This window comes from Dermacentor silvarum, chromosome 11 (genome assembly GCF_013339745.2).
Source record: "Dermacentor silvarum isolate Dsil-2018 chromosome 11, BIME_Dsil_1.4, whole genome shotgun sequence".
In the NCBI taxonomy this organism is placed as follows: domain Eukaryota; kingdom Metazoa; phylum Arthropoda; class Arachnida; order Ixodida; family Ixodidae; genus Dermacentor; species Dermacentor silvarum.
In genome coordinates, this window is record NC_051164.1 from 80,481,917 (window position 1) to 80,494,054 (window position 12,138).

At 48.0% G+C, this 12,138-nt stretch overlaps 1 protein-coding gene and 1 long non-coding RNA gene across 12 annotated transcripts in view; both read right to left on the bottom strand.

Moving 5' to 3' along the window:
* Nucleotides 1–2,120: 2,120 nt before the first annotated feature.
* On the bottom strand, nt 2,121–3,459 carry LOC125941460 (uncharacterized). Its single transcript, XR_007464309.1, has 2 exons — nt 3,297–3,459; nt 2,121–2,254 (listed from the first exon to the last, which is right to left on the bottom strand). It is a non-coding gene; the product is annotated as an uncharacterized LOC125941460 (long non-coding RNA).
* A 5,636-nt stretch (nt 3,460–9,095) lies between these two features.
* Nucleotides 9,096–12,138, bottom strand: part of LOC119432996 (armadillo repeat protein deleted in velo-cardio-facial syndrome homolog) — a 129,699-nt gene continuing 126,656 nt past the window's right edge. For 4 of the 11 annotated variants that reach the window (XM_037700137.2, XM_037700146.2, XM_037700136.2 and 1 more), the window contains one exon: nt 9,096–11,784. In XM_037700137.2, the coding sequence (XP_037556065.1) occupies nt 11,632–11,784 (153 nt within the window). In that variant the 3' untranslated portion in view covers nt 9,096–11,631. The remainder of the gene's footprint in view (nt 11,785–12,138) is intronic. The other 7 variants (XM_049658990.1, XM_037700138.2, XM_037700139.2 and 4 more) reach the window with 7 other exon arrangements.

A 12,138-nucleotide genomic window follows, 5' to 3' on the forward strand; every position in this document is an offset into this window, starting at 1 on the left:
CCTCTTGCTAGGCGCATGGCCACAGAGTTGGCAGACGATAGAGGCAATGCGCGCTTTTTCACGTTTCTTAGGCGACACGGGCCTAGGCTCACGCTTGTCATAACATTTATGCAATGTGTCCATTCACCTCGTTCCTCCCATTATCATCCCCCATTGTGACCCTCTTTCTTCCCCTCTTCCCCTTCCCTTACGTAGAGTAGCAGGCCAGATGCTCCATTTTCCGGCCGACCTCTCTACATTTTCAAATCACTAAACTACTTCTTCTTTGGTACGGACGCAGCAGAGACAAGCTCGAGACAAAATAGAAACTCCACTTTGACGGCAAAATGTGCAGCAATTATGACCGCGCAGGACACAACAGCCCGGTGTGTTCAGCGCCACATTCGAATTATGCGCCTCGGCGATACCCACGATGACGTCATGATCGTCTTCGCCAATCACAGCCCGTCATCCCTTCCGCGCCATCCCCGGCGAGCACCATTGCTCGTTTCACTCAATGAAAGCTACTTACGATGTTATAAGGCCTGTTAAACAGCAATTTTAACAGCGGAGCTGTTTAAGCCGACCGTTAGTCCGTGCAGAGCGAACAGAAATTGTGAGTCGATTCTGAGGGTAGTGCAGAAAGGGTCCATGCGCAATGGCACATAACCCCTGTGAACTAGCGAAATTGTTTAAACCTAACCCAAATACGCGGTCAATACCTCGCGCTAACCAATCGATAGCCAATCAATAGCTAATCGGTAATCGATCAATAGTCAATAAATTCCGGAAAATACTGGGGATCACTTGGTAGTGCTAGGTGCCGATCAGCTCCGCTGTTTCTTTAGCCTTGCGCCACTAGTGCAAGCTACGCTAATTATTTGTATTCCGGGATTGAGCAGCTATAATTCACTGGAAGTTCACTTTTAAAAGTGCGACAGATTCCCTTTAAGTGAGAACTCGGTAATAGACCTCTCCCGGCCCGCGTCACGAGTCGGTCCCGTGGTCTTTGTGCGCACGCTGAAGAGTATGGTGGCAAAAAGTACGCTGCACGCTCGTTAGCATGCACTGGCAGCTTGGTGTATTGCAGGTGTTGTTACTTTGCGGGTTTTGTGCGCGTCCGCAGAGCCGGATCCGTCCCACCCGCGAGTTGTTGCGCGGTTTGATGCGTTTATCGCACGAAAAGCGGCAATGGGATTGGCTTTTTCCGTTTCCCAAGATGCGACAAGCAGCGACAAACGTGGGTGCTCCATGGCAATGCGCCGCGCGAGAAACGGCAGCCGCCAGAAACTGACAGAACCTGCGAAGTTCATCGAACTAAGCAGCTGCTGCTTTGGTAGTGTCCTGCTACTTTCATCCTGGATTATGTCAATTTACAGCGCGAACACCGGAGGCAATCACGTGGACAAATGCGGTCCCGTTCGCGCTACGGGATAAAAGAAACAGCACATGACACGTAGGCAGCTTTCTGCTTGACGTATTGTTTTACAGCAGGGTGAAAGATGTGGAAAACAGTTTGATACTGTAGCGAACAAGCATTTAAACCTCCTGCCACATCGATTGATGTCACACGGGCACTTTCGATCGCGGCCAGCCAGATCCGGCTGGATAGAGTGCTGCTACAGGGGCGTTTCCGATCGCGACTTTACTCGATCCAGATCCATTCTATCGTGATCGAGCTTCTTGATCGCAATCGTAGATGTCACTCGTCTGCACCCTCAAAGCTCAGTGAGCTCGACTGCACATGTCCGATCATGTTCCTCCATGGAAAAGGCAGCCTCAAGCGAGCAGTACGGTTTCATTTCACGAGGTAAAACATATCTGTCGCAGAATCGCACGTCGGCCATAGAGAAAGAAATTAAACTAGAGGGGACACTCCCATAGGGCCCAGAGGCCCAATTGACTGCAGCGTGCCAAGCGGTCGGCATCAATCACTTCCGGTTTCGGTTTTGGGCGCGCGTATTTTGAATGCAAGCTAGCACGCCGGCTGCGCCCCCCCCCCCCCCTCTTCCTTTTACTTTTTTTCTTTTTTGCTCTTCGTGGAGAATCGGTTTATTATTTAGTAAATATGATTGCGAACGATATCGTAAAGTTCCATCGAATCTGTGCCACGTGCAATTTCACAAAGTAGACGCAAGACCTTTTGTGCAATGAGGAAATATTTATTTTGCTCTATATAAAAGCTCGTTCCGCGCTTTTTGTGCGTTCATCCAACGTTGTGACCCCAGCAGGTAAGGCAGTAGTTCCTGTATGAAGCTCCACCGGACGGCACCAGCTGAAAAAAAGTAAATTACAAGCATGTTACATTTACAAGCACGTAACAGCATGTTACAAGCATGTGTCATTTTGGTATTTAGACATAGGAATACTGCGTGTAGAGGCAAAACGAGCGAAAGCGGTGAATGGGCGGCATTACAAACAAAAGCAATTCGCTTTTACATACATGGCGCAGAAAATGCCCGACTCATCCCAAACAATACCATAAAATATGAAAACATCTGATTTCCAAGCGTTCCCCCATTTCCGGGCATTATTTCCAGCACTTTGGCAGCACAAATACACGGGCGACTTCGCGTTTCCAAAACGTGGCCTCGGGCGACGCGACGGTACGCTACATACATAGAGACGTACACAACAGGCACTCAAGACAAATACGTGGCTGCAATGCCTTTTTTCAGTCCTTTAGAAGACGGAATTTTCGAATTACAAGTTTCTGATATGTTCGTCGGCGTTATCTTTCGCGCGTTCTGTCGGCGCCAGCAAGCACACCCCATGTTATCACTCTTGGCAATCGCCCATCGCATTTTCAACAGGCGTGAGTACCGAAAGAAGGTATATGTTGTTGCGGAGCCACAAAAAACGTCACAGACTTGTCCCTCTAAGATTCATTACACGCCGAACTAACTTTATCACCACGGCCGAGCTGCTTATCGCTAACTGCGTCACAGTGCACTGTGCGGCCAGCTTGCCTCAAAAGTACACCAGAAAGTAACGAAATTACTTTTCAGTAATGCCTGGCGTCAGAGAACGCGGCACAAACTTCTAGCAAGATACACTATATAGACTACGCACCACGGCCGAGTTAGTTCTCGCTAACTGCGACACGGCGCCCTGTGCGGCCATGCAGTGTGGCTCAAAAACCGAAATAATTTACCATAATCCCCTAGGAAGCGTCGGAAACATGTCTCAGCACGATTCATTAACTCAAATTAACTGCGCCAGGATGGCCAAGCTGTTTTTTCGCTAACTGCGTCTTAAGTCTCGGTCCCGTGCCGTAAGCCTAATTGCGTCGTAGACTGTGAAACAAGATTTCTCACCTTGCCGTAGTCCAATAGTGCAGTGGTGTCTTGTCCCAGTGCAGAAGGAACGCAAGAATACGCCGAGAGCCCAATAAACCAGGCTGCATTTAAAAAAATAATAAAAAAAAAAAAAGGAGACAGACGGGTCGCCGCGCGCGAGCGCTCAAACGCGCGCGCAGCCGTCCTCACTGGTTTCGGGGGAGTGCATGTCTGGTGGATGACGCATGTATCTGGCGCGTCATTGACCTGTGGCTAGGTAAGGCAAGGAAAATAAGTCGCAAAGCTTAAGTTCATTTATACGCGAAACGTTTCAGTTTTCGCGGCAAAGAATTTAGAAAATAAATCAATGCCTGTTAGCTTAATTTCACTTTTTTTTTTTTTTTTTTTTCGATGCTCGCGGCAGCTAACGTTCGGCATCAAAAGTATAGCGTGACGTATAGTGACGTGTTTCATGTTGCCAGTTTTTGCCGAGTGTCCCCTCTTGTTGAATTTCTTTCTCTATGCGTCGGCCTTCACTTCGGATCGTTTTTCCAGCCCCGCCTATAAAAAAATTAAAAAAAGACCAGGGAACTGCTTGCCGCTGACGAAGAGCTTCTGGCAACGAACTCGCGTAATCGGACAAATCCATCGCAGCATATGCCATGGTAGACATGACTCGCGAGGGAAACGTTTCGCCCATCAGCTATTTCCACACGTCTCGTACTTCGCATTGCGCACGGCCCATGACGTCACGCTGCTTACGCAAGGGAGAAGTCGATTTAGCTCTCTTGGGACACTGTGAAAGCACGGATATAACATTATCAAGCGCTTGCATGCTCGCACAAAAACAGCTTCGCTGCAACAGCATGATAAAAAAAAGTCCCATGTCTCTTTCTAATATAGCCCACCTTGGCGTGTGCATGGTATGGCACGTAAGCTCGCGTCTGGACAACCACTTGGAAAAGATAACGTCATCCAGAATCGCTGTTGCGTTCAGCTATTGACGGTCCCGAACTAAGCGAACGTCGCATCGAAGGATCGGGCTTCTTTCTGCAAAATCAATTCTGCGCAATTTATTTTGCCCCGCTGCGAGCGTTAACTGCAACTCATACTGCGCCTAAAACTGAGTTTTATACAGACTCGAATACTTCACTATATATTCCTTGTTTCTGGCATTTTATTCGAAACTTAAGATTCAGTTAAATTCGGCGGTTTTAACGCGATAGCGTTAAGGGCCCCGTGTCGCAGAAAATCCGGCGTCGGCATTGGCGCCCGCGGCCGAGAAAATCATACCCAACCACGCAGGCCCTCCAAGTATATTTAGGTATGCCACACCATTCTATCGTTAATGTTGCTCATACCTTGTCTTGCATTCTTGGCAAAGCTATTCCTCGGAATTTTGAGAATGACAATCCACAAACAAATGTCATGAAAGAAAACACCCGCAGCGCATGCCTTTTATGTTAAATCGTCTGAGACTGAAATATTAAAAGTACGAAACAAAAACGCAAACCTGAAAATTATGCAACTTTTTTGGCGCGGCTGTACAATATCTCCGGGATCGCCCCACGCAAGAGGCCGCGTTTCTACCAGAAAGCTCGCCTTCGTGCATAAGCGTTCGCCGCCAGTGTTTCCCGATAACCATTACGGTTGCTTAAGCTGCAGTTGTCGGGAAGCGTGACAAGTAATCAGGGATCTTTGAATGCTGTCGCGTTCCACTCTTAAAAGCGAATCTTAAGTGCCCTCCCAATTTTTAAATGCAACAACCGCAATATATCATTATGAGGCACGCCGTATATATATGGAGGGGGGACTGACGGATTAATTTCGACCATCTGGATTGCTTTAGCGTAAGGGTTCTAAGTTAGTCGCACACTGAACCGTGAACTGCACCTTCAGCTTTTCGCTGTTGGTATATTGCTGAACATGACGATAGCAGAGAAGCAATTAACAAAAATTGAAGTTGGTTTACCAGGGTTATTTATTAGCAAACAATCCTTACGTGGATTCAATGCACCGAAACTGTGCATTGTATTGGTACGCCCTGTCCTACCGTTTGTTCAATCGAAAACGAGGATGTCAAATGGACGTTTCAAACACGTCTGAAAGCGCCAATTTGCCAGGACAATAATGTTGCTACGCCATTTAATATAATACGCTTGTAGCTGAGGTATTTGATTTTTTTAACGTAGTCGTATTTGCGTCAAATCGTGGTACCCACAACGAAAGCGTAGAATGGCCGGCATCAGGGCCACAAGAGCTCCTGTTGCGGTGCCAATTAGGGAAGCGCATGTAAAAGTTCTGCCCTCGCTAAACCTCGACCAATATTTTTGCCACTGCTTCAGCAGAGAGGGTTGCACGTGCGTTGCACTGTTTGGAAGCAAACATTGCAAGTAGCCAATCAAATCTACTATTCCGCCTGCTTCCGATCAGAGCGTTTGATCGAAAGTGGCGCGCCAACGACGGCGCGCTTTAGCTAGAGAGCTATACACATCAGGCTTACACGGCAAGGTAATATCTTGCGCCAGAATTCGGCAAGAAACGCACAAAACGAAGCCTTCTTTGCGATTCCTCAGCAACATTTAACGCATTCCTTGTTCCCAATTGCGTATCTACGCTTTAAGAAAGTAGCATTTCACTGACTTCCCACAAAAATTAATGTTTCGCACCTTTTTGGAAGAAACGTTTTCAAGATTGTTTAACTGCGTGAACAAACACACCACAGAGAGAGCATGGAACAAGGACAGGTGCAGTGCTTTGTTCGCGCAGTTAGTGTTCGCTAATATCTACCAACTCGCCCAACAACAAGTTCGAAAAAATTTGAGTTCAGCTCACCTTGCTTGCAGCCGTGGCTTCCGCAGGCAGCTCTCGATACCGTTCTGGCGATTATCTGTGGGACTGCGCATGTTCGGCTGTTGCCAAGGCGACCAAGCCGAGAAGCATGGCGTGAGTTTGCACTATCGCGCTCACTTATCGCTCATTCGTCGACACGTTCGTCTGCTCAAGCTCGGTAATCGCTCTGCGGAGCACAGATTCGTGAAGCTTCGCCTATCTCTCGCCATCTCGTGTCGAATATCTGCCGGTTCCCATAGCCGGCACGCCGCGTATTCATGTAGCGAGAATTAGATTATCGCAAAAAAATGTTGTTTACGATATACGTACACCTTTGCATTTTTTTTTTTTAATATCGCGCGAGCGGCGAGCGTCGACTGGAGTAAAGCCCCTTGATCTTTAGACCGGAGCACGGTGTAAGATATATACTCTTTGGGTGAGGACACTTCTCGGCTTGCTTGCTAGACGCGATCGACTAGACAAAGTAGCAACGGCGCGCGTCTATCGGGCTGGTGACGGCAGCGCATATCTATCGGCGGAACGACGCAACTTCAGTTAGAACGCAGGCGAGAGCTTGCGCGGACAAGCAACGCGCGCATACCCTCTCCCCCAAGTTCTCCCCTCTCCCCGGTGACCTACTTTCGCGCGTCACTGAATTCACTTCGGATTTCCCGCGAAGCGCCGGTTGCGGGAGATTAAACGAATAAAAAGTTTTCTGTGTTGAAGTTGCGTCGTACTGCCGATAGATATCCGCTGCCGTCACCGGGCCGACCGGCGCGCGCCTTTGCTACTTTATCTGGTCGATCGCGTCTGGCGAGTGTCCTCACCTAAAGAGTATACATATTACACTGTGGGAAAGTGCCTATAGAATGTAAGTATATTCTAGGCACTGTAACCGTGGACCGGATTAAGGTCCCTCCATAATTCCTCCGGTCTGTACTCCGGAGAGCCGATCAGCGCCGTGCAATGGAGCGCATCGGCGAAATGTTCAAGAAAAGTTTCCTCGGCTACACTGTTCTGTTGGGCCTACTCATAGAAAAAAATGGAATGCGAACGGGGCCCGATAACGCTATCGCGTTCCTCTAAAAGGCGAAGCTTAAGCATCCTCCAGTTTCGTTTGTTTTATTGTTTGCCTGTTTTGTGGTGTTTGTTTCAGTTATATTACTTATACTTGCTGTTGTATTCTGCTTGTTTTGGTTTCGATTTGATCCTCGCTAATGGCGCCCCGCCGTGCCTAACGTTGTAATCAGCGTGTGCGCTGATCCCTTCCCCTCTACGAATAAAGATTATTCATCGTTTGGTCCCCAACAGAAGTCGTCTCGTTTTGCGAGACGGCGCAAATACGAAGTGTGCAGCAAGCGTTTGCGCTCGCCGGATGGTAAAGAAAAAAAAAAAAAAAAAAAGCATTTTGCCCTCGCCTTGTCGGTTGCGGCAACTGAAGGCGCAGCAGCATGCCATCACAACGAAGTCCTTGTCCCTACTAAAGCCCCTCCATCCACGCTGCGGAGGTCGCTTGCAAAAGTTGCCAGCAGTGCAGCCGCGGCGACGCGCTGATTGGTCGGCGCTCATCGAGCCGCTTCCGGCGGCAGCGGCGATTTCTGGTCTTGAGCACGACGTTTCGGCCACGACCTCCTCTATAAACTATATGATATGTTAACGTGCGTACCCTCGTGGATAACGCAGGTGGTTATCGCAGAACACACATGGTTTTCCTCAGCTTCTGAGTGCACGGCGTGTACTAGTTTATAGAGGAGGTCGTGGTTTCGGCTTGGCGCCTCACTCAGCGTCGGGTGTCAAAATGCCAGAAAACGCCGGGAAAACGCTGAATGTGGGACGGCCTTAAAAGGAAAATGTCATGCAGATTTCCAGGGGCAATATTCATAATGCTGCCATCGTGTACATTCTCATGTACACTAATCACTATGGAAAACCATCTAGCCCAATCCGTCACCTTCTAAATCGTGTACAGAATGTAGATATGTTAACCGGAACACGCGAGCGCGTGTCCGTCGACGTATGCAGCACCGTCTCGTGATAACTAGCTGCGTCATCGACAAGGGTGCGCCCTCGGCCCATTGCCTCTGGCCGCCTGGCACTGCGCATGCGCGTACCCTCGTTGATAACGCAGGTAGTTATCGCAGAACACACACGTTTTTTCTCAGCTTCTCAGTGCACGGCGCGTGCCGTTAACGGTTTCACATATGGTACACGTATGGCGGGCGAAACGAGGGCCCAAATCGCCACAGCAACGTCAGAAACAGCTCTGAATGGCTGCCAGTGTGCTTATTAGGTGTATAGGTGCTTGTGCTGTGATCGGAGACGGCGCGTGCGCGCCTGCACAATTAAGAAACGCGTACTATGTCTCGTGAGAGTGGCCCCTTTCCATTCTTGGTTTGCGTCGCAATTGCGTATGCTTCACTGCATAATGCGCCTGTATTGCGGCGATGCTGACCAGTCAAAAGCTCGAATTATCCGGCGAAGGCCAATTTAGAGATTGAAATAGCGGAAGTTTGGGTGTACAGAAATGCAAGGGCGATGGACGGGATCTTCGGTTGGGATCGAATTAACCCAAAATCGAATTAACCCGAGTCGAGCTAACGGAAGTCTACTGTATGATGTTTTCACTCGTGGTAACAAACTTCTCAGTGAATACATACATGTATACTATTGTGTGTCATTGTTCCAGTGTGTTTTTCTGTTTTTATCATTTTTATGGCAACTGATGCACAGCGCATGTGATGCTGCAAATGTTCATCTTGTTCCATGCATCCTACTTAGCCACAATGCTTATACAAAAACTCCCGAGTGATGACTCTATAATCAATTATTTATTAGTTAACGCAACAATTTCTATCCTCTCATGCGACTGGCACATTATAGCCCCGATTGCAGTTAAGCCATAAAACAAACAAACAAGCCAATAAGGCCCAACTATATTTTTGTGACTCTATAGTAATCCTTACCAAAAGATGCACACAAACTGTACGAATTGAAGCACTCATCACATTGGTCCTCAAAATCACCTTTATTTCAGATGTTACAGTTCATGTCAGATACATCTTACACAACCAAAAATGTACACTAGTCATTTGAAGAAAAAAAAAAGGTATATAATGTAAAAGTTACAATACGTCATTATAAAAAGTTGCCTATGTTCACGAGAATCAAGAAAAGGCTGCCTCAATTACATTTCATCCATCGATAAAAGAAAGCTCCCTTTAGCAACCTCACTAAAATCAGAATGGAATGTGAAACCTTTGCACAGACAAGCACACTGGCTGAATACAGAGATAAAGCAATGCACCATTGTTCTCAAGCAAACAGTGGTGAGGTTTATAACTGTACAGCATGAGACACTGGCAGAATGGCGAGGCAACATAGTGCCTATCGTAATGTCAATAATAAAATAAAAAAAAAGCTAAATGAAAACTATTCTTTTCTGCCAAAACAAAACTTGCTAAAGTATTTAAATACTGTCCAAAGAATGAACACGAGTATACCTACATAATGACACAAGACTCGTTTGCACGCTAGCCAAATGCACCGCAACAAAGAACGCAAGTATAATGCGCAACACATGACTGGTGCTTAAGTAGATCTGCGCTGTCTATGAAACAAACAAATGCAAGTACTATGCGGCAATGAGGACAGGAAAGCAACGTCAACAACAAGTGGAAGGGGGGGAAAATTGAGAGGACTGTTTCTCAAAAAAGCTCAGCTGCTGGAATGGCGGAGACAAAAACGGCTCCAAAAATGGCAAAGAGTGCAGGCTCTGGAAGTTGTGGTACTTTTTTTTTGCTTGTTTGTTTTATTTTGCTCCTCACAGCCCAGGCCACAAAAGACGACGACAACCAGACAAATGCAGTGACTGGCTGCTCTGCTAGCTTTTTGTTGACTTGTCGACCAGGGCCGCATTGTTTCGCGACTCAGCACCAGCATCCCGCAGCGTCGCGCCTTAACGCACGGTGCAATGCTACCCGAGCCATTCGTCCCTGTGAACCCCGCACCGCAGGACGTCGTTTGTTTGCGACGGGAGTCGCTGCAGCAGCGGCACAGAGAAGCAAGCACGCTTTTCGTCTACGACATCCATTCATCCTGCCTCGATTGGCGGCACAACCCAAGAAATGCAACGCAAGATACCCCTGCGACACTTGAGCAAAGTTTCCGTGTGAAGTTTATGTTCAGAAGAAAGGGAGAGATGCACACATGCGCAGGCGTGTGCAACGATGGAAGGACCCAATTACTGAAACGGTAGAACCGAGAGCTGCCACGGTAGAGAAGTCTTTTAAAAAAAGTTAAACCTAAAGCTGAAGCGGAGAAATGGGTAGCGAGAGAACTGGATGGGATGGGACGGGACAGGACGGGACGAGGTGTCAAGACACACAATGTGGTTCACCAAAACTAAACGAAAAGTCAAATTACCACAAGCCACGGCATAAAACACTCTTGTTGGCACTGGCAGGATCAGGAGTAGTACAGTGTAGTAATGATGATAGAGTGTACTCGTAGTATAGTAAGCGTTTGGAGTAGTAAATGGCAATGGGGAAAAAAAATTCCTTTCCCATTTCCCTGGTATACATCCCTGACCCCCCTTCCCCTCATATTCGACTAACAGAAGGGAATGCACCGCCTATTTTTTCTTTTACTTTCGTGTAGACGTCCATTGTGTTTTCGCCGCGGCTGACGTTGGAGATAGCTGCCTTGATTGCGAACAGCGACTCGTTTCCGCTTATGCGATGGCGTTAGGACTTCCTGCCTCCCCACGCAGCATGTGGGGGGCAGAAAACAGTGTTTCTAGAGATGGGAGACCTGGTCTTGACTTCCTTGTTTCCCTTTCACAATTCAGCCCTTCATTTTTCTTTTCCGCTCCTCTAACAGGTTCGGCGAGTGGCGTGTCATGCCACTTCACCGCCTGCGCGCACACAGTCAGAGAGCATCTCCTTGGCATCCGTTCTTTTGTCTTCTTTTCTTTTCGTTCCTGTCGACAACTGCTACCTGCGTAAAAAGGCAGAACAGGGAGGGAGAACACGCATCTCTCTGCAAGAGATCCTGGTGCGCAGCTCAATGTGAAAAACCTTGACGTGTGATAGAAGTAGAAGAAAGAATACACTGTTTCAGAGGTACAGATTTGTCGCTGGCAAGCAAGATAGTAAAATGAGGAACTGGCTTTGGCTTCGAGCTTTCCTACACACAAACGTGGGCACCACCCCTGAAAAACACAGGGGAGGGGGGGGGGTGCGGTGGAGACCTTGGCTGCCCCGACCTGTGCGTACACATGTGCGAAGTTCAAATAAAATTCGATATAATTCTTGATGGTTAAAAAGACGAACCAGAAATCACAGCAGTAAAATAAAAAAAAAAAAAAAAAGTCAAGGAAGTAAAATAACCACACTGCTGGCTTCCTCAGGCTAGTGCACAATCTTCTTCTGCTCTCCCTCCTTTTTCCTCCCATGTTGTCCTTGGCGTGTGAGAACGTCCCAAAACACGGTGAAACAAGAAAAGAGAAGCCGCTGCCGACTCGCGGTGGCCGCAGCATCGCCTCTCACACCCAGGAGTCTCCGGCGGGCTGGGATCCCTGGCTGTCAAGCGCGAGGTACTGGGGCCCCTGATCGTTCGGATACCGGTCCTTCTTCTTGTTCACCTGGGCGTACACGGGCTCAGGCGGAGACCTCATAGGCTGCTGCTGCTGCTGCTGCTGAATGGTGCACAACAAATACCCGAAAAGACCAATAAAATTTCAGCACCCGTCAAAGGATTGCTAGCCCTAAAGTGTCGGTGACAACCTAGGAATTCAGTACAAGCTATTCCCGCAGAACTGCACTGCCTCTGGCCCTCTCTGCCTCCAAGCACCAAAAGCAAAACAGTTTCCGAGAGATGCCGGTACTTAAGGAAGCTCGTACGCGCTATGATGTCATGGAAACGAGTGAGTGCAATTGGCTGGCACATCTATACAAATTCTCTTTTGGTTGCACAGCAGTGTAGTTGCGACTGCGTTCTTAGGTTGTCACCAGCTATGGACTAGGTATAAACCTGGCCAACTCTTTAGCTA